The sequence below is a fragment of the Rhipicephalus sanguineus genome, chromosome 5 (assembly GCF_013339695.2).
Source record: "Rhipicephalus sanguineus isolate Rsan-2018 chromosome 5, BIME_Rsan_1.4, whole genome shotgun sequence".
Classification (NCBI taxonomy): Eukaryota; Metazoa; Arthropoda; class Arachnida; order Ixodida; family Ixodidae; genus Rhipicephalus; species Rhipicephalus sanguineus.
In genome coordinates, this window is record NC_051180.1 from 176,314,476 (window position 1) to 176,340,031 (window position 25,556).

General features: G+C 46.7%; 1 protein-coding gene across 1 annotated transcript in view; it reads right to left on the minus strand.

Annotated features, from left to right (window-relative positions):
• Positions 1–6,297: 6,297 nt before the first annotated feature.
• LOC119394456 (cysteine dioxygenase type 1) overlaps positions 6,298–25,556 on the minus strand; it is a 128,389-nt gene continuing 109,130 nt past the window's right edge. Inside the window, exons 2-5 of the mRNA XM_037661756.2 lie at positions 21,006–21,123; positions 16,685–16,808; positions 11,506–11,675; positions 6,298–6,714 (exon numbers count right to left, since the gene is read on the minus strand). Of these exons, the coding sequence (XP_037517684.2) occupies positions 6,673–6,714; positions 11,506–11,675; positions 16,685–16,808; positions 21,006–21,123 (454 nt within the window). The 3' untranslated portion in view covers positions 6,298–6,672. The remainder of the gene's footprint in view (positions 6,715–11,505; positions 11,676–16,684; positions 16,809–21,005; positions 21,124–25,556) is intronic.

Here is a 25,556-nt window from a genome sequence, read left to right on the forward strand (position 1 = left end):
AATCGAAGAAATTTCCGTGCTGTACAGTTACCTTTGTGTACTGTTACCGGAATAAAAACAAGCGTGTGCGTGTTAAACGTCTCCGTATAGCGCTAAAGTGCTGTCAGCCATGTAGCTTTCCTCAGTAAACCTATAAACTGTCCTACATTTCATGGAGAACTGAATAAGAAACGCGAATGAATATTTGAGCACGCAGTGCACAAATTGCTATTTCAACTCATCGCGCAGGAATACGGGCTTTCTTTTTGTTGAAGGGCATCCAAATGAACAAGAAGTAAATAGTTAATTCAGTTGCGCAATACAGCAGTGCGTAGTAGGTGGAACAAAAGCTAAACATGTACAAATAAAACAAGGAAACGTCACCCATTGCGAAACCGCCGACTGTCGCCGAAGGCGAGCAACCCGTTCGTTGGCAGAATGCGCTTCTCTCACAAGTAATTGTAACGTTCCGCGTGCTTCGTGCATTAATTCGGGAATGAAGAGCGCACATATTACCACAAAGCTGCAGTCAACGCATTTTGTTTGCCGGAAATCGGGTCACATCGCTCACAACGAAGCGCTGTTGTGCACGTTTGAATACGCGCCGACAACCGCCTATCCACACTAGCGCGGCGACGGTGCTGCCACCTGTAGCCCGATCTCGCGGCGAATAGCACACAGTTCGGAGCGAGCATCATCGCTGGGTCAAAACACTTCTCACGAGATCACTGTGCAGAGAAGCGCCAGCCGCACCGTACTAAACATCTTCAGCGACAGAAACATTACCAAGCGTCGTTATTATTGGACTCAAGCTTTAAAAAAAATAATAATAAAAAAAAAACAAAATAGACGCAAACCCACAGATCTTCATAGCTGGAAAAGTCACGGATGATCACTATACTCCCTCATGCGAATTCTGAGCGCAGCTTTCTGTTGAGGCAACGCGAACTGTGTTTGAATTTCTGGCTATCCGCATTGGAACATTCGTTACATATTGCCACAGAAACTGCCAGTGCTCGAGTGCTATACGCACGCCACTCTGCATTTCAGGCGTCATCGACATCCCCGTCACGACAAGCGAGACAGTACCAGCGTACCCGCCAGCCCCGCATGCGCACGAGCTCCGACCGAAGGGCGAGCCCGCATGACAGAGGAAGAAAGCGATATTAGAGGCCAGTGGCTTGTGATATCGACAGAATCCACGTTCGCTGTCTTTCGTCCTCGTTCACTCTATCGGTTACGCCGACGACGCCAACGGCGATGCCGAACAACGCAGGAACAGGCGCCTAAGAGCTGCGCTCTAAAAGCACAGCGCGTATCGTAGAACATCGTGGACTCGAATCGGCGTACACAACTCAGTTTCACGATGATTTGGACACGTCTAATTCACTCCATATTCTTCATTAAACTTGTATAGCAATGTTCTGCACAATTTCGCTTTCGCAATTTGTTTAGGAGCGCTAGATTTCATGAGCGAACAGCGCTTACATAGCCTCAGCCGTGCGCCCGTCGCGCGGAAAGACTATATATGGCGGACGGTGCCGGAGCGGAGGCGTGACGGTGGCGTGAACAGCGTCATCGCCGCGCCGCGACGTCACTGCCCCGCCCATTCGCCAGACTCTCCCCATCGACGGCTCTGACGGGCGTGTTTTTAACCGCCGTGTGGCCGTGTTTCGTCGCGCCGCATGCATGGATATAGGATCCGCAGGGCGTCCGTACTTTGCCTCTCTTTGCGGCACGCTTTAAGTGTTCAGCGAGAAGACAAGCCAGGCTAGTGATTGGGAAGGCGATACGAACACGATCCGAGTACGCTATCGCGTTCTACTCTTGAAAGCGAAGTTGAAGCTTCCTCCTAGTTTTTTTTATTATTTGTAGGTGAAGCCTGATCACATCAAAAGAAAGAATAATAAGTTTTGGGGTTTTGCGACCCAAAACCACGGCATGATTATGAGGGACGCCGTAGTAGAGGGCACCGGAAATTTCCACCACCTGGGGTTCTTTAACATGCAGCTAAATCTAAGTGCACGGGTCTCTAGCATGTTCGTCTCCACCGAAAATGCGGCTGCCGCGACTGGGATTATGTCGCGCGACCTTCGGGTCAAGTCAAGCACCATAACCACTAGGCCACCATGGCGGCAATATACAGTTTTTTTTTTGTTAATCTGTAGGCGATTTACTGCAGCAAGAACAACCGATTTAGAAAGCCCGTTAAAGGCCAACTCCAATGATTTTTCGAGGTCAATGGATCTCAGTAAAAGTCGCTGGGTACGTTCCTTTTCGCGTTCTCGTTATTTATGCCAAATTACAAGCTGGAGAGATACGAAGATTCATTACAAATGAATTTTATTGATTGCCCCGACTCTCCCCACCTCGCTTCCCAGAATTATTGGCAACGTTGTGCGCGTGACGTCATATTTGGCAAAGCGGAAGTGACGGAACCGAGGGGCCACTAGTGCCACTAGAGCGTCTGCTACCTGCAAGGCAACAATCGTGTGTATTTGGCCAGAGCTTCGTTGGCTGGGCGTGTGAATTTCAGTTCCTTGTGGTAGTGCGTGCGATGGGTGGCAAGTGGTGTTGCGTTGTGGGCTGCACACGATTCCCCGTTGGCAGCCACGAGACACTCGCACCTAACGATTACCCTGCGTCTTTATATTAGAGTGTTTTAGCTAGCAATGCCGGTTTACCGCACGGAAAGTGCGGTAATACCGTACCGGCTAAAGAATAAAGAATACAATGCGTGAAAATTACCGTACGGAAACACTTTCTGTAACGTATACAGGGTGCACCGGGCCTATCTGTATACGGTGAGCTGCGCGTCGTGCGAAACAACGTAGCCTAATCTAGTAACGTTGCTGCGAAAGGTGGTTCGTACTTCGCTTATATCAAATTCTTTCGGTCCTACCAACACGATGTTGAAAGCCGCTATTGTCAAGCTTATGCACTCTTCCCATAGCAATATTAAGAAGCTTTAGTTACTCCGCAAACTTCTCAGCTATAGCATTTTACCCGATCGCGGCCCCACAAGCTTGAGCCGCCTGCACAGGTGGCGCCATCTGGCGGTGGAATGCGCAACCAGGCAAACAAACTGTTACACTTCTTCGAAGAGGAATGGAATGGCGATTTTAGTTGGCCTCCAAATGCGTCGGAATCGCAGCTGTCATTTTCCGACAGCTCCGAGGAGCTTGCGCACGTAGCACGGTCAGTCACACACAAGATATATTTCCGACGGAGTCAGCATAGAGTCACCTTTCCCCTGAGCGTCTGCTCTTCGCAGCTTTCATACTACGCGCTGGCAGGACCGGCATGCCCTGCATGATTTCCGGTTTTTGCCGACTAGTACGTCACTCGAAGACGGTATGCTCGGTTGCGTTTCGGTTTCGGTATTGCGCTTTTTTGCTTATTTAAAATTATTCTCCAATTTGCCGAGTATTTCAGCTATCGGGCCCGTGACAGGAGCGTCTCAGGAACATAAAAGCACCATTACTTTGACAGGGCCATAAAATCGCCGGAGTTGGCCTTTAAAAGCTACTAGAATAGATTTGTCCATACCTATTATTTTGCCTTTGGTGCCTGTGTCTCTGGGTTCTGCAGTACGAATGTTCGCTTTGCAATGGGAATTATATTAAAGGGACTGTCTGCCGTCCTTCATCGCTTTTCTGTTTTGTACCGCAATAGAAAGCGTACCGCCTGAAATGTCCAACCTTGCAGCGGTTTCTCTGGAAAAATAGTAGAAATTCTAAAACAGAATTTTTCGATCTGCGGTTGGTTTTCTTCCATTGGCGTGAAACATGCCCACAACACTGGTTGGTGGACGCGATGACGATTGAAGTGCCGGTTGCCTAAATTGGTCTTCTGCTAAGACACCGACACACTCGCTCTTGTCCCCGTCTTCTGCGGTGCCATCACAGATGCTACGATCTTTTTCACGCCGTCCGACGTCTTCACGAGTCGAAAAGCTCTACCGCTACATTTCGCAACGCTTCACATCGCCGCCAGCTGCATTCCTGCATTCTTCTATAATCCCCTATCCGGGCTTATAACGTTGCTTGTCGGTGAACATATCGGCTGCGTGGAAGACATTGACATGTCTTGTTTCATTGACGCGCCGGATGGCTCTTTCCATGCCGACTGCGACCGACCGACCACATGCCACTGTGGCGCTCGAGGTGTAGTCCAGTGGTATATGTTCTCCACTGCCATCGTCGATACCCTAACACTTGGCGAACACGCCGACCGTCTTCATCTTCTGCACCAATTTCGAAATTCATTCGACGTTTCACAACCGCAACTGGGCCCGCACGTCGCAACTGCAACACAACAGTGACACCACTTTACACCAGCCTTTGCATCATGCTATACCGCCTCTCTACAGAAGAGCGCCGCGTCATTAACGACAAAATCGAAGGGATGCTTCATCGGGGCGTTATTAACCATCTCGCAGTCTCTGGGCATGCGTTTTTGTTCGAAATAGAGACAGCTCTATTCGTCTTTGCGTCGAATGCCGTCGTTTAAATCAGATAACGTGCAAAGGCGTCGATCCTTTGCCGCGCATGGACGACGTCCTTGACTTTTCAAAGAGCAAAATTCTTCTCGTGCTTGCGTTCTGGCTACAGGCAAGTACCACTGGCTGAGGCCGATTGGCAGAAAACTGTCAGGTATTACTCCCGACAGTCTATATATGCGAGTTTAACGTGATGACCTTTGAACATTTTAACGCGCCTGCCACATTTGAACGACTCATGCACTGAGTGGTCTAAAGTGGTCATCGTGAAAGAAGGTGGGTGTTCCAATGCGGACACAGAAGAAGAGAACGAGACCACACAGACGCCATCAACTGAAAGGGCGCCCAGTGGGGCAAAAGAAGGCAGACGAAAAACCTTTCTGCGCATGCTCAGGTTAATTACAATGAAATATGATGAATAAATGCTATAAATATGAGGATTGCTCGCTAAGGTAGCGTGTCACCGTTGTTGAATGCCGTAGAATGCCATTGATTTCGGTCTTTTTCTGGCGCAACTATTTCAAATATCCTTATGCACTGTTACACACGCACTATATACGTGGAGTCGCTTTCCGGAAACAAACGTCTGCTGCAGGCAAAAGAAGCGTAAAGTTGAGTTTGTGCGCAGTTTGGTGAATTTTGAGAAAACCGCGTCTTGGTATACTGCCTCCTCGTAGTTGAATTTTTTACACTTACCTTCGACTGACCAGATATTCTTGTGCTGTTGCTTTTTATATAGTGAGAACTATTTGCTGCGTAAAGTCTCTTATCTCTAAGAGTGGAACTAGACGAGACTTTTTCTAAGAGTGAATATAGTCCTGTCAGTTACCCTTAATGACCACCGGTTATCCTGCCGACGTGCTACATGCCCGGCCCATATCCATTTCTTCTTCTTGATTTCAACTATGATATCCTAAACCCCCGTTTGTTCCCTGACCCACTCTGCTCTCTTCCTGTCTCTTAAGGTTACACCTATCGTTTTCCTTTCCATCGCTCGCTGCGTCGTCCTCAATTTAAGTTGAACCCTCTTCGTAAGTCTCCAGGTTTCTGCTCCGTAGGTAGGTATTGGTAAGATGCAGCTGTTATATACCCTCCAAGAGATGGCAAACGCGTGAGGAGGAGACAGAAAAAATTCACAGCATATCCACGGGTGAATGATGAAGAGCTTGGGCGAAGCTCCTGAAGCAATCATGGTTACACCGTGACATCTTCAGTGGTTTCGCCCAGCAGTGATCAAAGCGATAGCCCAGTACATCATCAAAGACGTGACAAACACTGTATATATTTATACAAGAAGTTTTATTGCGCGTAAGTAGTAGCTAGACGTGGCTTCCGTTCCCCCTTCATTATAACGGCTTTATGGTCGGTGAAGTGATGGATGGGTGATGGGTCGTAGTGCGATGTTTGCAAAGACGAAGCAGTGGGCAGTTTGCAAAGGATCGGTGATGGGTCTTAGTGCGATGTTTGCAAAGACGAAGTAGTGGGCAGTTTGCAAAGGTGGTTACGCCGGACAACGGAGACGTGACAAGGTTAGACTAAGAGGAGCTTCGCCCCTAAAATTAGGTGGGTAGATGAGATTAAGAAGTTTGTAGGTATAACGTGGCAGCAGAAAGCACAGGACCGGGTTGATTGGCGGAACGTGGGAGAGGCCTTTGCCCTGCAGTGGGCGTAGACAGGCTGATGATGATGATGATGATGAATTTAGTCCCACTCTTTCTATGAGTGGAACTAGATGAAGGTGGCTTAAGCTAAGTGCCAAGCAAGATTTTCCTACGTGGCAAGGTATTTGTCATCAACTAAAGCAAACGGCCAATACCTCCGTGAATAAACATTTATTGCGCAGCTTAGTTTTGCAAAACAACACAGAGTGGAAAGCGTATAAACATGGCATGAACAACATGTACTTATCCGCGCAGTCCTCATTTTCTATCAGCATATTGCACTACCAAATATATTGCACAGACTTTTGCAACTATTCCAACTGCTGGACATACAAAAAATAGACACCTCTGTACCTCTCACACGCGTGTAACACCGTAACACTTAAAAAAGCTACATCCCTATTCGCTTTTATTAAAGACAAAAAGAAAATTATGTTGCAAAGCGACGGCATGTCAGCCGGCCGCAACTTGGAAATGCACGAGATGCGTCACTCTTCTCTCGAGGTGACTCGGACGAGCCTGGAGCACTGTTCAGTTGTTTTCGTACTGTTCCGGTTGCGATGGAGTGATCACCTGCATAGAATTAAAGAAAGAATACGTTTCAACGCATGTATTTTCTCCCGTACTGAAACATCCATTTGACACAGCAGAGCGTTGTGCTCATATTGAAAGCTGGAAAAGGATGTCGTTCGATCGATAAGCAGCTCTTCGGTTTCCAATTTCATCGAGCTGCATATTGTTGCACGTTGCACCTTCTTTTTCTATAGTTTTTAGGCTTGTCACTGTAGTAGAGCTCCTTCTTTAATCAGGTCGTGGGGATTTAAGAGTGATTGATTTGCACAAGGCCTTTCTTGATAAGCGTTTCGCTTATCTCGAGACGTTGAAAAGAAGCAGAGCAGTACTAGAGACGCCAACGGATTAGTTTAAACAACTACGGCAACCATATGTGATAGACCAGGTGAACACCTCCGAGGTTATCATTAATAAGTTTCATCTACTTTCTTACGGTGCACCTAAATGACGGCATAAACACGTCCTCACCCTTCTGTCCGCATCGTCATACGAGTCGGCGCCCCTGTCTGCAATCAACTTCGAGGCATGGGATAACTCACTCATTGGCAAGTACGAACGCAGAAACGAATGAAGGAAAAAAAAAGAGTGCGGCCTGAACACGGGGGAATTAACGTTGTGCGAAGCATCGCACAGACCGCGCTAGCACGAGACGGAGACCCGCGTCTAGCTGACGGAGCCCACGCGTCCTTGGTGAAGTCATTGAGTGTGTAGACCAGGGGTCTCAAACACACAGCCCAAGCACCTTTCGCTAGTGGCCCGCTCTGCATATCACTGTCTTTGTCCCATAATTTTTTTTCTTAATAAGCATGCCCATGATCCTTTACCCGCAATGGATAGCTGTACGCACGCGAATGTTTTGGCTGAAGAGTTGATTTCACAGTGGCCGAAGGCCTCTTCCTCCCAAATACCTGCGAAGTCGGCGAGAATAGGCGTACGCTTCGTATCGATATGTTTCTCGAATCCGGACGCAAAATCTCGTTAAGAAATTCAGAAATGAGCATATTCGAGCATATTTGAGATATGGGAAGGCCGCCTTTCAAATATTAGCTGACATTTTGTTCAAATTCGTTAACTACTGCATGCATACAAATAATATCTGGCATGTAATATATATTACAATAGCGTACAATCGGCTTGCCGAAATTGCAAGGATGGTTGGTTTTTTGTGTCGGAAAAGCGAAAATGCTACGTTGCGCCAAACACAAGGTGTTGGTTTTCACCAAATTCGGAAGTTATCATGAATGTTCTGAATACTTGCGCATGAAAGTCTTATAATGTAGTATTCGTTTGTATAGGAATTAAGAAATATGCGCAAGAAGGTAGACCAAAAAACCTGGGGAGCTCGAATGATCTTGGTGACACCTCGCGCGACCTCTATATCTAGAGGTTACCACGAAATGCTTCTTATTGAAGAAAACGGTGGGAAATACGGCATCATGTTAGCCTTCTGAAAAATGTATATGTTGAATTAAAGTACTCATATAAATAAAGGGGCGTTTTTCAGCTAATCTTATATCTTTCAGCAAGTTCTAGGGGGGAAACAAATGTCACGGCTACTACGTGAATCAATACGGCATATTATGCGAGTAGACGTCTGGACGGATGAAGTCACGGTCTGGAATTCTGATATCCAGAACGGGGCCACCTGTGCAACGAAAATGGCACACTTGAATCGGGAAACAGCGCGGCGCAGCGAAGTCATTTTGTAGAGCAACGCCATGTACCCCGCACGCAATGCAGCTGTAGCTTATCGGACGCTTTCGATGAAAAAACAGATGAATAGTCAGAGGGGGAGAAATACATAAAGGTGGCAAAATATAGATGCGGCAGGACCTTCAGCCACAGAACCATGACAGTCGTTAAACATGATCGTCAAAACTGCGCACAAACAACGAACGAACACATCCGCGCTGTGTTCGTCCGATGTTTATGCGCTGTTTTGACGACCACGAACAACCAACTAGCCCGCATTACCGCCTTTGTGAAGTAAATTAAAAATAATGTTAAACCCCGCCCTGGAACAACTGATGTCAAGCATTTGCATATGTTGTAAGCATATATGGCATGCACTTATGGAAAATCGGCTGCTAAAACAGTACTCCTATCCTGAAAGGAACTGTTTAATTTTGAACATTAAGTACAACAGACGATGGCTTCTGAAACACGCGATGTGCGCATTGTGGTCCATGTGAATGACGCTCGTGACGTGTGTTTCGTTTCCTTTAACACGCTGGTTAGAATCGACAGCCAAACGAAATGACATTCTGAGGTCCGTGCGAATCCCTTGCTCACAGTATTGCTACATGCAAATCGGATCTGGTCGCTACAACGACGCGCCTGGGCGCCCTGTGAACGACGCAGAGCCGACTGTGCTCGGGCTGTGAGCTGAACCGTTAAGCGCTGTAATCGTTAGTGTAAACAGACTCCATGGAGTGCACCTGCCTCGTCATTCGCGTAGCGATATAAAGCCTTATTAAAGGTACGATCAATAATTTAATTGATGGAGTCAAACGTCCCAAAACCACGATATGACTATGAAGGACGCCGTAGTGGAGGGCCCCGGAAATGTCGACCACCTGGGGTTCTTTAAAGGGACACTAAAGAGAAACAATGAATTGGTTTATATTGATAAGGTGTGCTCGGAGAACTCTTGTGTAGTTTATTTCACCACCATAGGTTTATTATTAAAGGAGAAAACCAAGTTCAAAGTTCCATTTTTTAATTTCGCGCCGCACTTTGTAATTCGTGACGTAAAAGATTTCAAAGAGCATTTAACGTATTTTGGCGCCACTGGCTTGACGAAAATTCCACAAACTCGTTATGTCAAGTCTCTGGCCCCCTCAGAGGACAATGTACTTCGATTTAACCGATTAGGAACTACGTAGGCTCAAGCAGGCGCCGTCAAAAATATGTGACGTCACGGCAAATGGTGCGGGAATTCCAAGGTGGCGGCGCCACCTGTATTTTCTTTTTGTGCGTTGTCTCGCTTATTAAGCGTCTTCTCGCAGCAAGCGCGGTGTTTTTGGTATCGTGGAAGACTATACTAATGCGAGAAAAATCGTTTTCCTCTTTAGTGTCCATTTAACCCTTCGAGACACCACCTATGAAGAACTATCTGTAAGTACGTCAAAGCGATACAATGTTATCTCAAGGCACTCGATATTACATTGCAACAAAAATAACGTCGTAATACGTTAACATATTATTGCTATAGTAATCAATCCTAATTACCTTGTAATTAAATATCTATTTATTCTGAAGCCATTCTTGCTCTGTCTTTGCATAAATAGAATGATATCTCAGGCTAGAAATATAACGCAAATTCGTTTTAGGTTATGTCCATGCTGAGCAAAAAAACATTATACTTTTGACGTGGGTCGCGGGAAGCCGCACGTCGCACGACTCGTCGATAATGGTAGTGCCTTCAGCAAGGTGATCATATGCAGCAGTACGCTGCAAAATGAAGTCACATGGAGATAAATTTATTATGCAGGAGCTTCAATTCATCCAAAGCTCAATGTATCTTGCTCTTTTTAGCCCCTAGTCGATACAAATAGCAAAAACAAGTGGTGTACACAATTGTGTAAATAGCGCCTCAAAGGGTTAACGTGCACCTAAATCTAAGTACACGGGCCTCAAGCATTTTCGCCTCCATCGCAAATGCGGCCACCGCGGCCGGGATTCGATCCCGCGACCTTCGGGTCAAGCAATCGAGAGCCATAAACACTAGACCACCGTGGCGGGTATTAAGGCGAAAGCCTTTAATGACCATACTCGCGGTGACCGTCCGTCCGTGCCCTGGCACGGTGCCAGCTGTGGCCTCTCCCCCTCACACTCTCTCAGCAATCATGTGATGTCACAGCGGCGCATAGCAACAGTTGCGCGTTGCTCCTTCCAAATCGCGTTGCGCAGCTGTTGCGCAACGCGGCGGCGGCGCAGCCGCCACGTCCATGCTCCCAAGCGGCCCGGTGATGATTCCATGGCAAGTGCTTCGGAGAAGCGCCCCAAGAATGTGAATTCCCCCGATACCATCGCCTAGTCAGTCAAATGGCCACAGGCTTTCGCCGAACACAATTCGGAATTTACAAAAGTGTCCTTCAATTTTTAAAGCTACGATTTCCACGCATGCGATTGTAGTACAGATCTTTAAATAAACCATACGGTTTTTTCATTAGGTAAAGCTTCCTAGTCGGCGAAAAATTCGTCCTGGTCCGACACGTGAATCAGGAGGCTTTACTTTTCGGGAAATCCGTATGATTTTCCTTGCAGCTTTGCACTACAATCGGATGCGTGGAAATCTTCCTTCCTACACCCTGCCAGATTCACCATAACTAATTTGACATATTCAGTGCCCATGCGCTTAGTTAATTATTTCGTCTTCTCGCTTCCAAGTCTAGCCTTCTGGTTAGGTCATTTGGTGGAGGGACCGTTCCAGAACAGTTAACTGGACCCGGCTTCGAACCCAGGTACGTCCACCAGAAATCTTTTGTTTTTCACAAATCCGTATAGGTTTTCTAGTAGATTTGTGCGACGATTGGGTAGATGGCGACTTTCCCTTCCGTAACCCCTCCTCCATTTTGCGGCTTTCTGGAACACTGATTGCCAATATGATGCCTTTACGTTGTGAACAAGTAATGTGTACTAATTTTGAAACGAAATTTTGTTTTAACTATAACGTCAGTGACCTGCTTCACCTATAATATTCACTGAATGCTAAAACAGATGCTCTCAAAACAGCTTTAAATATTTGCGCCATTGCACGAACGGCAACAAAGAAGGAGCTATACTTACGAATGGGGTGCGCTGCCCGTATTTGCTCCAGAAGGTGACCTTGCTCTTGGAACGGTGTCCCGTGCGCTGGTCAAACATGGAGCACTCATCGAAGGGAGGGCAGTACAGGTGCAGGCTCACGGCTGGTTCGCAGTGACTCGGGTTCTCAACCCTGTGCAGGCCCAAGGAATCTGCAGCAACGAGACTGTGTCAGAATGGGCCGGGCGGTACTATGCCGTACACTAGCTATGTCACCGAGTAAGTTTTTTGCATTTCTCCGTGGGTAATAGACGATCTTACTCGTGATTCCTAGGCGCCGCCATATGCAGTTCCTATTAGAACGGTTTCTCAGTCTTACGTGTGAGAATACTAAGATGACTGAATAAATACAGATCATGCGTGTCAACCGACAGCAGTTTTCTGTAAACGCTTGTCACCGAAGGCCTCTGTCGTATACCATGCAGTCAAAAACTTGAGGTTCGAAGGGCACTTGAGCTTCGTTTTCAAGAGTAGAACGCGATAGCGTAATCAGACCGTGTTCGTATCGCCTTCACAATCGCTAGCCTGGCTTCGCTTGTCGATGGACACCTATACCTTGCCGCAAGGAAAGCCAAAATGCGGGCGCCATTCGGCTCCTATATCCATGCATGCGACGCGACGAAGCACGGAGAGGCGAGCGCGCCCGTGGGCCCTTTGCGCCATCTCGCGGGTCAAGCCTCTGCTACGCTGAAGCACCTCCGAGATGCGCGTACCACCAACGGTAAATGGTGTGTACGAACAACTCGCCGTTAGTATGCTAGAGGATGTATGCGTGGTGGCCGAGAGGGTAAACGCATCGCGCCACGGAGCGAGAGTCGCAGGTTCAAATCCCCGGTCCCACTCTAACCGAATGTTTTTAGTATTTATTTATTTGCATCTACCTCGAATTTTCGCTCACGGGCAACGCTGATTTCTTGGTCACAGCCAAGGACGCCGACGCCGAAATTTCTGCGAAACGCGCTCTTAACGCTGGCGCGTTAGTATACGTATATACAAAGTCTGTCAAAATATTCTGCAGCGATTCACCAACAAAGAGGGAGAGGATGTAGCGGCGTCATTGTCACTCTCTCCACTCGAAAGCAGTGGGCTCCACTCTAGTACGAGCTGCAATGTTGCACGACGAGGCATAATTTTGTGCACACACTTCTTGTGTAGCCTTATTTAGTCTGTCGAAATGGGGGCGGACAGAGAGAATCGATGAGAATAATGTTTTTATCAAACTGAGCAAAACGACGAAAAGTGATCAAATGTCTCACGACGCGTGTATTCAAAGGGCGTCCTAAACGACAGAACTTCATCGTTTTCGGGATCGACACGTGAAGATTCCACTGACGGTTCAAGATCGTCAAGTCCCACCAACACACGCGAAGACAGAAACACACCGTGTGCGTTCTCTTGCGTTCGGTGCCAAATTGCTGTTATGATAATAGCAGGAGAGCTAGGCTCAAGAATGCAGTGCGCTCGCCCACTATTTACTGAACATACGGTAACGAAAAAGGTTTTTACCAGGTAGGTGCCGAAAGTGAGAAGAGCTGAGCAAAATTTGCGACGGAAAGACTGAAGAACTGACTGAAGAACAGCGTTGCGAATTTACGACAGTCGTCACCAGTGGCGTCGAAACTTCGATATATACGAAGAGAACATCGAAATGAAATTACAGCTCCAACAAAGGAAAACAGGTACAAAAATTGTTCTTATAGCTGGGCTAGTAGGTATATATGGGATATAGTAGTATACATGTATATATATAGTAGTAGTAGTAGGCATATATATAGTAGTATATATGGCAAAACAGCGCCAACGACGAAGCAACAAAGAGCACAAAGCGCCCACTATCAATTGATTTTTTTCCTTATGATAACAACTACTAACTGGTAGTCTGTGTTTTATCTTACACCTGTGCCGTTGTTCGCGTTGTTTCGCTATAAATTAAGATGGAAAAACTGCGTGTGTCCAACAGGGATTACTTTTAACCTGATCTGAATACACCAATGCATCTAAATGTTTGTGACATCTTTAGGAGTGTGCGAATATTCGAAATTTCGAAAACTATATTTTAGTAGAATTTAAAGGCGGGCGAGTTCGAACCTATTCGTTATTGGGTATAGCGCACAAACGAACGAAACCCGAAGGAAAGAAGACGGTACAAGAGCTTGGTCAGTCTTCTTCCTTCGCGTTTCGTCCGTTTGAGCGCTACCCGTGAACGAATATTTTCTTTATTCGAAGCACATTCGATTCGCAAAAATACATATTCGACTTTTTCCGAATAATGGGCCACGGCAATATGTAGTTAAATAGATTAATGTTCGGACAAATTCGAATATTCTAACAAATGCCGTATTACTAGGCATGGGCGAACGTTCGAGCGCTTCAAATATCCGAACGAATGTTTCAGTACCCGAATTCGCTTCGACGAAAATTAAAAATTTTCAAAAATTTGAAGTATTCGAAACGAACGTATAGACGTAGTTTACCGCAAATAACCCGCCTGAAAAGGTGGCTTCGCTGCAGCCTGAATTCGCAATGCCGTGAAATTACTTATCCAGGGGAAACTCGTACTGCCGCGAAGCCACACTTGAAGGCTAAAAGTACATGTTACCCGCACCCAGATTATTGTTTAAAAGCGTGTTAAGTTTAAAAGCGTGTTATACGGGTTATTCTGTGCTAAGTATAGCGGATTTTAAAATGTAGCGTATTTCACCGCTTCAAACTTGCTCTCTAACGGTATTAAATCCTGCTACTATTCAATGTTGCCTCCACTTTGCCTCGAACCAAAGAAGTGACATTCGCACAGGCTTAGTTGTAATTCTTAAAACTATAGTGCAGATTAATTGGGTCATGATAAAAAAACTCATGTTTCTTTTTATGTTACATATAGTATCCGAACTATTAAATTTGAAATTATTCAACTAGGTCAATATGCACTTTGAAATCACTTTGAATTCACTTCCGACCTCAAATGTACTATTCGTCCATCCCTACGTATTACGAATGCTACGCATTCTTATTTTTAAAGTAAAGCATCACTAATACGTACCCGTTATGTTACGCTGAACTTCGTAGTAACTGCATACCATTGTACAGTGTATATTTATACTACATTCACATAAATTGTCGACGTTTTACTATAATCACCGAGAAATATGCATAACGAGCGCATGACCTTCGTGCTCCGTTTCAGCCGGATGCCGCGCACGCTCAGGCGACAGGAAGAGTCTCTTTTTCGCCAAGCTTTGTTCTGCAGCTCTCTCATACAGCCTATGTCGTACCTTCGCGTTCTATAATCAGATGCAATAAATTAACCACCAAGAATGTTACCTAAATATTGTTTAGATGCTTGGAGAATAAAAAGTCAGTGTGCGAGGATCACACTGCATACGGGAGAGGGTATTTCTCACTTCCAGATGTTTCGTCACAGCACATAAAGAGTTCAAACCTCGTGAACACGTCAACTAGTTAATTTTCCTGCATGATAATTTGTAATTAGTGATTACTAAAAGCATCTAAAAAGCATGCACCTTAATGACATGCAGTCTGATTAAGTTATTTTAAAACAGTAATGAAAAGCTACTGTTACTTCTCGTTTAGCAGCGTGTTAACTATGCACGCGTAGCCAAGGACGGCAAAGGATTAGGTGGTGTGGACAGAGGAAATTAAGAAATCTAGAGGCAGAAAATGGAATCGGTTCGCACAGGACAGGATGAGTTGGGGATCGCGGGGAAAGGCCTGCATTCGGCAGGGGCCATAAGATAGACTGCTGATGACGATCACGACATATGCGTCATTCGATTCGATATTAGAAAACAGTTTTTAGTCTTATTCGTATTCGTTTCGTATTAGAACATTTCAATATTCGCATACCCCTAGAAATCTTATTTTCACTACAGGGGCTCCTTGGTTTGCGCACACAACTCGTCGAAATTTATGTGCACCAGTATTCAGCTCCGAGAAATCGAAAAAGGAGTGATTCGAAATTGGAAACGCTGCTTATCTTTTTGAAGCATTCTTATCAGGCGAGTGGACGAACACGGTCATTTTTGAACAATTAGCGTGCTACTTTCCGGTCCAACTGAAAAAAGCAGACAGCGAGGTACAGTATCTCCTCATGTAGAGTTCAGAATGCTGGCGAATAGAATGGACGGAACACTTTCTGTTCCGGCTCTGTCGTTAGTACATATGGGAGATATTGAACCTGATTCACTAACTCGCCAAGATCCACTCTCTGCGCGCAGGAAACGGGGGCAGATCAACTGGGAACAAACTGTTGCTGCATATGACATACGCTCCCCATGCAGACGTCAAGCGAAGCCAGTCTACCGACACTTTTTTTAAATGTTCTGCGATAAGGCACGTTGCACAGCTGTGGCAGGGAGGCCAGTGCAACGACCGTAACTGGAATACGAGGACACGACAGGTGCTGCTGCCCTTCGCTTCCCGGTATGTCGGGCGAAGTAAATCTAACCGTAAAACACTCGAACGCTATTCAGCTCCTAAGAAAATAAGCTTGACGACGCTTACTTATTTCGCCGCAGAGAGTACACCCGTACAAATGAGTGAAGTGATAACCGAGTAAGAGTTAAACATTACATTCATTAGCAATTCGTTCGTTGAGCAATCAAAAACATTGAATGGGCTTCAGTGCGCTGGGAACTATATTGTACGGACTTTTCGCAAGATTTCCAACGTTTAAATCAAAAGTTTAGTTGTCGAATCAATGGCAATACGTTGGAGTTTGAAGAATAAAAACAACTTTTCCCACAGAAAACTGCAATAAGGCCGCATATTCTTTACATATGTTCATACCCGGATTTACTTGAGTGTTCTTCGGAAAATGTATCATTACATTTAACACGACAATAACAAAACTCGGAAATGTTTTCTAGCATCGAAACGGCTCAGATGGAAGAAACATACTTCAACGTTTGCTTGCGAACTAACTACGATAGATTGCATCGTTCGTGTTTGGTCGCGATAGTGCAAAAAATTCTCACCTTTCTTACCAGTAATTCCCCCCTTTCTTACCAGTAAAAAATTCTTACGAGTAATCAAACTCCTTTTGCCAATTATGAGTGCGGGTAAAGTTTAATTAAAGGAAAGTTAACACAGTTCGCTCTAAGCAAAATGTGTCACACACTACATGTTTGTCCATGTTACAGCATACCGTTGATGTAGGCGACACTGTTGAGCTGCAGCTCGCTGTCGCCCTTCTTGGCCATGGGTGCCTCGACGCCGTCCTTGGTCTGGGGCCAGTCGAAGCGAACCTCCTTGAGAGTACCGGCCAGAACCTGCTCACAAAGGAGGAGGAGGAGAGATGGTTTGTATACAGAAGCCGCAGAATAAAAGCTGCATGTTTGTAAACAAGGGTAACAGTTGGATAAATGAAGCTCTGATAATTACGCCACAAAAGCTGCACCCCTAATATTTCGTTGGAGAACAAATACGCGGTCTGTGTTGATCTATTTGACACCTTGGACATTTTGAGGAATGCCCCTGCAGTTCCGCCGGAGGCATTTCGCTGCTGTGATTACGGCACCGTCGGCATTAAAGATCCTGATAAACTTAAGGCAACATTCGAAAACTTTAGACGGGCGCACACGAACAGCAGATAACCAGGAGGCCACCGTGCTCATATAACGCTAACTTTCAACGCTCATGTCATAACGCTGGAACGTAGACGCTGCTCTTGCTCCTCCATCAAAGACAACTGGGCGCATCGCTGATTACGTGTCCACTTTGTAGTTTTTTGCCACCTAAACCACTCGCGTCTCTGGACATCCTCTAACCCTCTGCGCACGAGCCGCCCATGCGCCATGAGCGAGACAGCGCGAGAACAGAGCTGACGGCGGCAGCGGAGTGAATGCACCTCATTCGTAATTAACAAATCACTTAGATAGCCTCAACATTAACTTGAACTAACAGACAGGAAAGCAGTTATGTTTTCGTCCACTTACTTTCTTCATATTTACATCATAATTACTACAAATAACATCCCTTATACTTTCCTTGGCTTTCTTGTCTGTTAGTTCTAGTTAATGTTGTGCCTAGCAAAGAAAAACGAGCCCTTAAAATTCCCGTTCTTTCGTTCATAGACAGCCTCGGTCGTATATATACTTTGCTACAGCCTCTGTCACCATCCAATGATGGCGTGAGAACCTCGGGTCACACCACTGCCATGTATCGTCTTTTGGCGCACAAAAAAGACTTACTCTTGCTAAAATGTGTAAGAAGAGTCCAGGGACATTTTCGAAACACCATCTGTCAACGCGTCGTCACGCCTTAGTCGTTTAGACAAATGTATTCTAACTTCTAAGTTCCCGTACTGGCAGCTCTCACAAACTAAATCTTAATAATTCAGGAAAGAAGAGACGTGTTCAAACACAGCTTTGCTTCCTCGACCACTGAGCACTGGAATTCTTGATTGAGAGGCCCAATGCATTGCTATTTCATGAATTTGTTAATATTGTATGGTCTGTGCACTCCTGCATGTTCTGCACCCTGGAATAGTGCCAGTGGAGCTGCAGTATATGTATCAGTGGCGTAGCCAGGGGATGGCACACCGGGCCCGACGTGACTGTATGACGAACATAAATGATAAGTGGTAACATGAAAATCATGACATGCATGTCACGTAGGAGATGATTTACATGCCATGCTCACGGTGCGCTCGCGGCCGGTTGGCCAGCTTGATATACACGAAATTGTTATTGCGCGACGTGACTGTAGACAAACATAAATGACAGGTGGCAACATGAAAATGATGACATGCATGTCATGAATTTTGGGGTTTGATCCAAACGTTACGAGGGAGATCGACGAATTTGTGTAAATGTAGCAGTTGTGTGCATAACTTGGGCTTAGCAGGCATGTCGACTACACTCGCTTAGAAGAAGTAGCTTCCTGTCTGACGTAACGTCAGCAATCGCGTCAAAGCACAGACGTCAGTTTTAACGAAGCGAAGTACACGCTACGGTGAGATGATCTGCATATCATACGTAGCGTTTGTTAGCTTATTTTTCCGGGGTCTAGCAACGCTTAAACATAACTAGCTGAGTCATAGGAACACACAAGTAATGTTTATTACAGTTTTATATATTGCATTACAAGTGGATAAGCCAACACTGCAACCACAGTCCCGACGACTGTCCCCGACATGACGCCTGAATAAGGTCTTTCTATAAAGCAACTTGAAGACCTGGCGCGGCATTGGCATACCTGCCAAGTCTCCCGGATTACCCGGGAGACTCCCGGATTTTGAACGTTTCTCCCGATTGTACAGGTCATAGGAAAATCTCCCGGAAATCCAGTTTTGCCCCTCGCGTCCAGTGCATTGCGCGCCCCGTGCGTCACGGTGACGCGAGGTGGGACGTTTCGCGTACAGATGCGCTACACGCAATTTTGATCCTAAATGTGGTATAGGTTATATCAGCCGTTAATATTTCTTAAATGATGCGTTTGTGTACACACAAATCTATCCCACAAGTTATCTCGCCTTCAAAAATTTGTGTCACTGCTGCTTTAAGTGGAGAGCCCAGCACTTAAAAGGGTAGCCGTTACCGATGTCTGTCGAGATAGCGTGTTCACCAGCGCTTGCGACCGTCCCCATCTCAACGGCGCCCCTTATGGTCCCATTGCCTTACGAAATAACTGGTAAGCAAGCGACGACAGGCCTCGCACGCGGAGCGATGTTATCGCATGTGCCCTTCGCGCGACACTGACGGCCGCGTCGTTTCATCTCTGCTTCAAGCGTGTTCGTCCCTAGCGCTAGCGCGCATTTACTCGCACGTGAAACAGACGATGCGTAAGCGATGTTATCGGTTTGGACTCTGTACAGATCAGCGGCGACCGTAAAATCCCGCCGACAGTGTCCATATAATTGCTATCGCAGTACCCCCCCCCCGCCCCCCCCCCCCCCCCCCCGTTGAGCAGATCTCCCGGATTCCGTTTCTCCAAACTTGGCAGGTATGCATTGGGGTAGAATAATCGACTGCCACGCTGAATGCCTCGGTTCGATTACGGCTCGGATCTTAGGTTAAGAAGGCAATGTTAGCCGTTGGCAATTTTGTACAAAGGCGGCCATCCTGTATCTTATATATGGATCATTTATGAAGGGGATTTGCAATCAGGATTCCAACTAAATATCGATACCGATCTCCAGAATGACTCAAATACCTATGGACGCTGATTCTGAAATATAGTTTCTGTTTCACGGTTATGTTTCAAGGCATGGCGACCGCATGGGATGCCTCCCCAAAAAATTGCTTGAGACCAACCAGTATGTCTGTGTATGCCATGAACATTGTCATGAGTAAAGGGGGCACGAGGCACGTGCAGAAGGGCAGAAGGTAGCGATGGTGTGCGGGGGATGGAAAAGTACCCAATGGTGTGCAACCCCGCCACGTCCACGCACGCCATTGGCCGGAGAAAGGCGCGTGTCACGCGACCCGAGCCGAGGTGAGAGACCACGGAAGAACAAGGAGGGATTGTTCGGTGGAGTCGTCGAGGAGCAAGGTGGGGCAAGCCAGCGTCGCACCCGCGACGGGAGCAGCAGGGCCCCGTTCTGGAGGCAGCGGCGAGAGGCTCGGGAGGGTGGCCGTTGACCTTGGCGTCATCCAAGTGAGGCTCTCCGAGCTTGCAGCAGCCTCATCCAGCAGTTCGCAGGGCACCTACGGCACTATCACAGCTCGACGAGACGGCAATCCACCGACAATCACCGGAGAGCCACGTCGACTGTTTGACCCGGTGGCACCAAGAGGATAGGCCGAGGGTTAGGCCTAACCGGACGAGACGACGTTCTCGAAGAAAGACCGAAGGGTCAGCGACGAGGACGACTAGCGAGGCGGCAGCTTCGGCGACGGCGACTCTCAGACGTTGAGGAGCAGCGTCGACTTTGGCACGGAAGCAAGGCGACGGACTCACGCGAAGTAAGAACGTTCTATTCGCGTAGCTAGACCGAGACGCCATAGTGGCCAGACTTTCGTGCCATTAGAGTCGAGCCTAGTTAGAGGCGTTTGTTGTATGCCTTTGTACAACTGGGCATTTTTTGCATATGTTACTTCTAATTATTTAGTGTGTTAATTTTGTTGTTTGCAGTGCTGTGTTTTATAAAGTGTGTTTGTCGTGACGCCACGGTCTCCCGCCTCTCTCACTCTCCCAATTCCATTCCGCTTTGCAAGCGCTCCCGAGATACGTGACAAACGTACCTAAGAATTTTTTTTTATAAGAAAAGGTACATTGGACGAACACAGTTTTTTTGTGGGCCGGGCCGCATGCTCCGCGGGCCGCATGCGGCCCGCGTGTCTGCGACCTCTGTCCCATACCAGTTTTGGTATATACGAAGTTAACGAGGTGACCACGAGAGCACCCAAACGCTAGACAGATAGATAGAAACGGTCGAAGTGTCTTTGGTTCGCTACGAAACCACTCCGCAATGGAGCCCCAGCGAGATACCGCTGGTCGCTGAGTGAGGCCGTATGTGTGCTCACCTTCATGAAGCAGTGCGAGTCGGCGTGGTCGTGGATGCTGCTACCTTGTCCTTCAGACCAGCAAAGGATCATCAGGTTGAATTTGCCGTTGCCTTCGTCGACAAGGTTTCGCGTGTATCTGCGCACATACACAAAGGCGCCGATATGAAAGCAGTTCGAAAAGCGTGCAGAATATATTTGGAAAAATTACATTCGAACTAAGATTTAAGTAAATGGTACACAACGATTTCTCAAAAATAAAGAGGAGATGGAGACTGCGTAGGCCTACAGCATCATCGAATGGAAGGAGCAGGCATTCAGCAGAGAGTACTTAGGGCTAAGTAAATCCCTTAATTTGAATATACTTGCGTACAAGTAAAGGTGAAATAGAACGGCTAACACAACGTACACAATGTTATAACACAATGTTCAAGGAACACCCTTTAATTAAGTAGTTTAGGCTGGGCGAACTTTTGTTCTACAAAACAACTAACATGACTAAGGTTCATCCTTGCTAACGATGTCAGATCACAACAGCTTTAGATTACGCAAGCGGCTTGCGCACTAATTAGCGGAAGGTCGGCTTGCGTTGAACTGGGTGGGACACTAGCGGCTGGTGTGAGTACGTTCAGCTCCGTAGTCTAAAATTCTCTTGCTCGAAGCGGAAATTGGTAGCGCTTATCAGTCGTTGCTATGCGCCCATACTGTTCAGACGCACGCCGCCTAATATGGTCATGTGCCGGTATGCAATCGGCACACTCCCGTCTCCTATTGAAAGCCAGCCTCCGCTACAGTGACTCTACCAGTTGCACGATAACGGATTCTTCAAAACACAAACGACTGAATTACACTGAGCACCGAGTCAACGAGACAATTTCGCAATAAAGACACTTAACAAAAATGTAGTTGATTGCAAGCCAAGTTATTTGTAAATCAACTCGTCTACGTGCCTGCTCGTAACAAACATAGTGGTTTCCCTGGGTAGTCTTTGTAAGCATATCGGGTGCGGAGATCTGAGAGCCACAAGAACCCGTAGTTGGAGGTAGTCGAACGGTAAAGCATCGCGTTAGTTGACTTTACTTAGGAACTGCCCACAGGTGTGCTCCAAATGCATACAAGGGGACGTGGACACTTATTTTCAAGTACAAGAAGAAAGTAAAAGAAAGAAAACAATGCCTTCAGCGCACACGTACCTAATGTTTAATATTAATTGCTGGGGCTTCACGTGCCAAAATCACGATAAAATTATGAGGCATGCCGTAGTGAGGGACTGCGGATTAATCTCGGCCACCTGAGCTTCTTTAACGTGCACCTAAATTGCAAGTACACGGTGTTCTATTTCGCCTCCATCGAAATGCAGCCGGCGTGACGGGCAGTCGAACCTGTGTCCTCGAGCTTAACAGCGCGACACCTTGCCGGCTAAGCTAACACGACGTTTAACATAATGTTTCGTGCATGCGGTGGTTAATGAAATTGCGATTTGCTGAAAGTTATGCCTTTGGACCCTACGCTTAATACTGGCGGCTTGCAGTGTTTGTCGTTAGCGCTAATTCAAGCGGGCAAATAGAGCACGAGAAAGTGGAAACTTTCCAGGGCCACCGTTCCCCGATCGGCGAAATTATCTACAATGAAATTACAAGCGGGCGCCTTCAAATCGGCATTTAACGGGTATATACTGTAAGGCATCTGGGAGGAAATCTCAGTATAATACCATATAGAACGCCGTGTATTGGCGAGAACAAAACAGCGCTCGCTTTCGCAGCGGCATTTTCTTCCGTTGCGCAGATGCGGTTCTTCTCGAGAAGACATGGCCGCTCGCTCCGTGGACAAACAGCTCAAATCGGCACGCCGCGTGACTCAAATCAAAGAACTCTTCGCCAGGGCGCGAGAGAGGGAACGGCAGCTGTGGCCCAATGAATAATTGCCGCGCTTTATTTATTCCTATCCCGTGACGCGTATACTGTCAGCTTCCGCGAAAAGAAGAGAGATGTACGATTGACGCGACGGCCACCTTGATTCACGCTCAAGGCCTCGAACAACGCCGTTTTGACGCCGTCGTGGTCCTCTCCACAAGTGCCCCAGGAGGCGAAACGGAAAAGCGATGTGTTTCGGGTGCAGTCAACTGTTATGGTGATAAGATTTGCGAAGGCTTACTGGGCATGGCGGAACAAGCTCTGAAGGAGGGCTTCTTCGAAAACGCCCGTCTGTTTACCGCGCCGTTACCACGCACTGACCGCGGCCACGTTAGCTTAGTGCAGAAGGTGAAGAGAAGTTGAAGTCTATTTCAGCCAAAAACCAATTGCCTAGGGGACCTGCGAAAAGGCAAAAAAGCCTGACAAGGCGCCTGCCCCCTGTAAACCAAAATCCTACCAAAATGACAACTCTCAGTGTTATAATTAACCGTGCTGTAGATGTATAAAAAGTAAGCGTAAATTACAATTGTTTCACGTAGGTCAAATGTATATAAGAAAACCAAAGGGATGCAATGACAATAACAATTGACACAAACTTTAGAGAACCGTCATGTGAGTCTATATATAAGAGGTAACGGCTTCGATAGCCTAGCTGTTGTTGTGACGAAAATCCAATAAGAAGCGTGCGAGACGCTAAATCACAAAGCATTTGTCTCTGCATTAAATTACAGTCGCGAGTAACGCGCGGACCGCACCTCCTCTGTACAGCTTTCCCCTATCCCACAGCGCGATGCTCGCACGTAAACAATTAGCACGGATAAGCCGAGTATAACGTAGCAGAGCTTATGCCAAGTTTAAAATTAAAGCTCACATGACCAGGGTTCACGAGAACCATTGTGGTCTTGAAAGGAAAGGCACAAATGCTTCGTCTTGTTGCAAGGCGCTCGTCTTACTGTCGTGGTGTCTAAAATTGCGCCTTACCTTTCAAGAGACTTAACTATCGCCTCAAGAAGTACTTCTACCATGGTGGTGCAAGAGTTGAAACGTACAATTCCATCCCGTATACATAAAAGAAGCATTCGTTCGGCTTCTCAAACGTGTCTGAGTTGCAGCACATTCACACTCGAGAAGCATTGCGCCTTTTTTTGAGCTTCGGAAATGCCCACAACAATCAACGTTCAACTTCGCAGCAAGAAGGCTTGCGCGTCACTGGCTTTAAACTGAAATATTGTGTGCTTCGTAATATCATTTTGCATGCCGCACACGTCAGGTGAGCTCAAGGTTTGCTTGCAAGGTGTGCTATTCCGATAGCAATGATGCACTTGCATCTACTTTTGATAAGTCGATGGGCGTCCTTATAACTATATTCTGCATCTGCTTAGCGTTGATTTAGCCATAGTTCCCATCGTACCTAATGCCTCACTGGACGCCTGTAAGATATTCGTTATTACTGATACAAAAATATAGCGACACTACACCCGCAGTCACACTTTTGCAATCCGGCACCGCCTCATAACTTAGGGGCGATGGATGTCCCTTCAGCCAGCGAGAATCACGTGGCCTGCGTCTACGCCAGCTCCGTAAGCCAGACTGAATATCTGAGGGATAACCTAGAAGTATGTTGCAGCATGATGTCACGTGCCTAATATTGAGGTCACGTGGTACGAACGGTTATCTCTTGATACGTCAGCGTGGTGATGAGTGTTTTCGGGCACGTGCACAGCGCTATACTGCCCATGCAAGTGCAAGTCCATTTTGTGTCTACCATCTTGCAACTCGAATAAGCGCTTCGCCTTTCGCGTGATTAAGAGAAAGCTCTAGCTTTTACGTAGACACGCTTGGACGAAGAAACCGAATGCAAATAGCACAATTCCCGAGCGACCCAGCAGCGGACTTTCTTTAGAGATTCGTCAATAACCGTAGCATGTATGTACTGCGCGATTGCCAGTTCGTCATGCACTACGTCAGCAGTTCTGATAACACTGCCGATCGGGTGCACTTGTACCGCGATATCATCGTAAGGAATCTCTGCACTGCACCGCGTCCTGACAGACAGACACGCTAGCTTTCTCTGCAGCTTTGGTATGCATGCAATTCTTCATCTTGGTAGTTCGAAAAGCGGCGGTGACAGATTGTTCTTTTTTTTTTTTTTGTCAAGGTGACATGCATGCTGCGAAGAAAATTCCTCCCAGTGACGTCAGCCTGCTAGGAAGAAGATAATTTTTCCGGCCCACTTTTCTCCCTCTCTCTCTTGCCATTTCGTGTTCACTGTTAGCCTCTTCGAAATGAGCGAACGAGCGCTTTATGCTGGAAAAACATCCCCACACGAGTGTTTTTGTTGACAAACAATCAAAAAGGCCATTACCACTTCTTTTTTCCCGGCATTCACACCGATTTATTGACAATGGTGCGTTCCCTTCATAAGACGCTCGACACGACCGCGCTTTTTTTTTTCGGCGTATCTTGACATTGGTAAGCATTTGTTAAGGACAGCGAGCCATCTTCTAGCAATATCGCAATTCCCACAGAGTATTTAGCGCGTATTCGATTAATCACACACATCAGCTGGTGCCGCGTCTTGACAATAGAGCTCTTTAAGTTCGTAGCTTGTATTCTGTCCAAACGTGTCAGTCGTACTGCGATGTGTGAATGCAGCGTC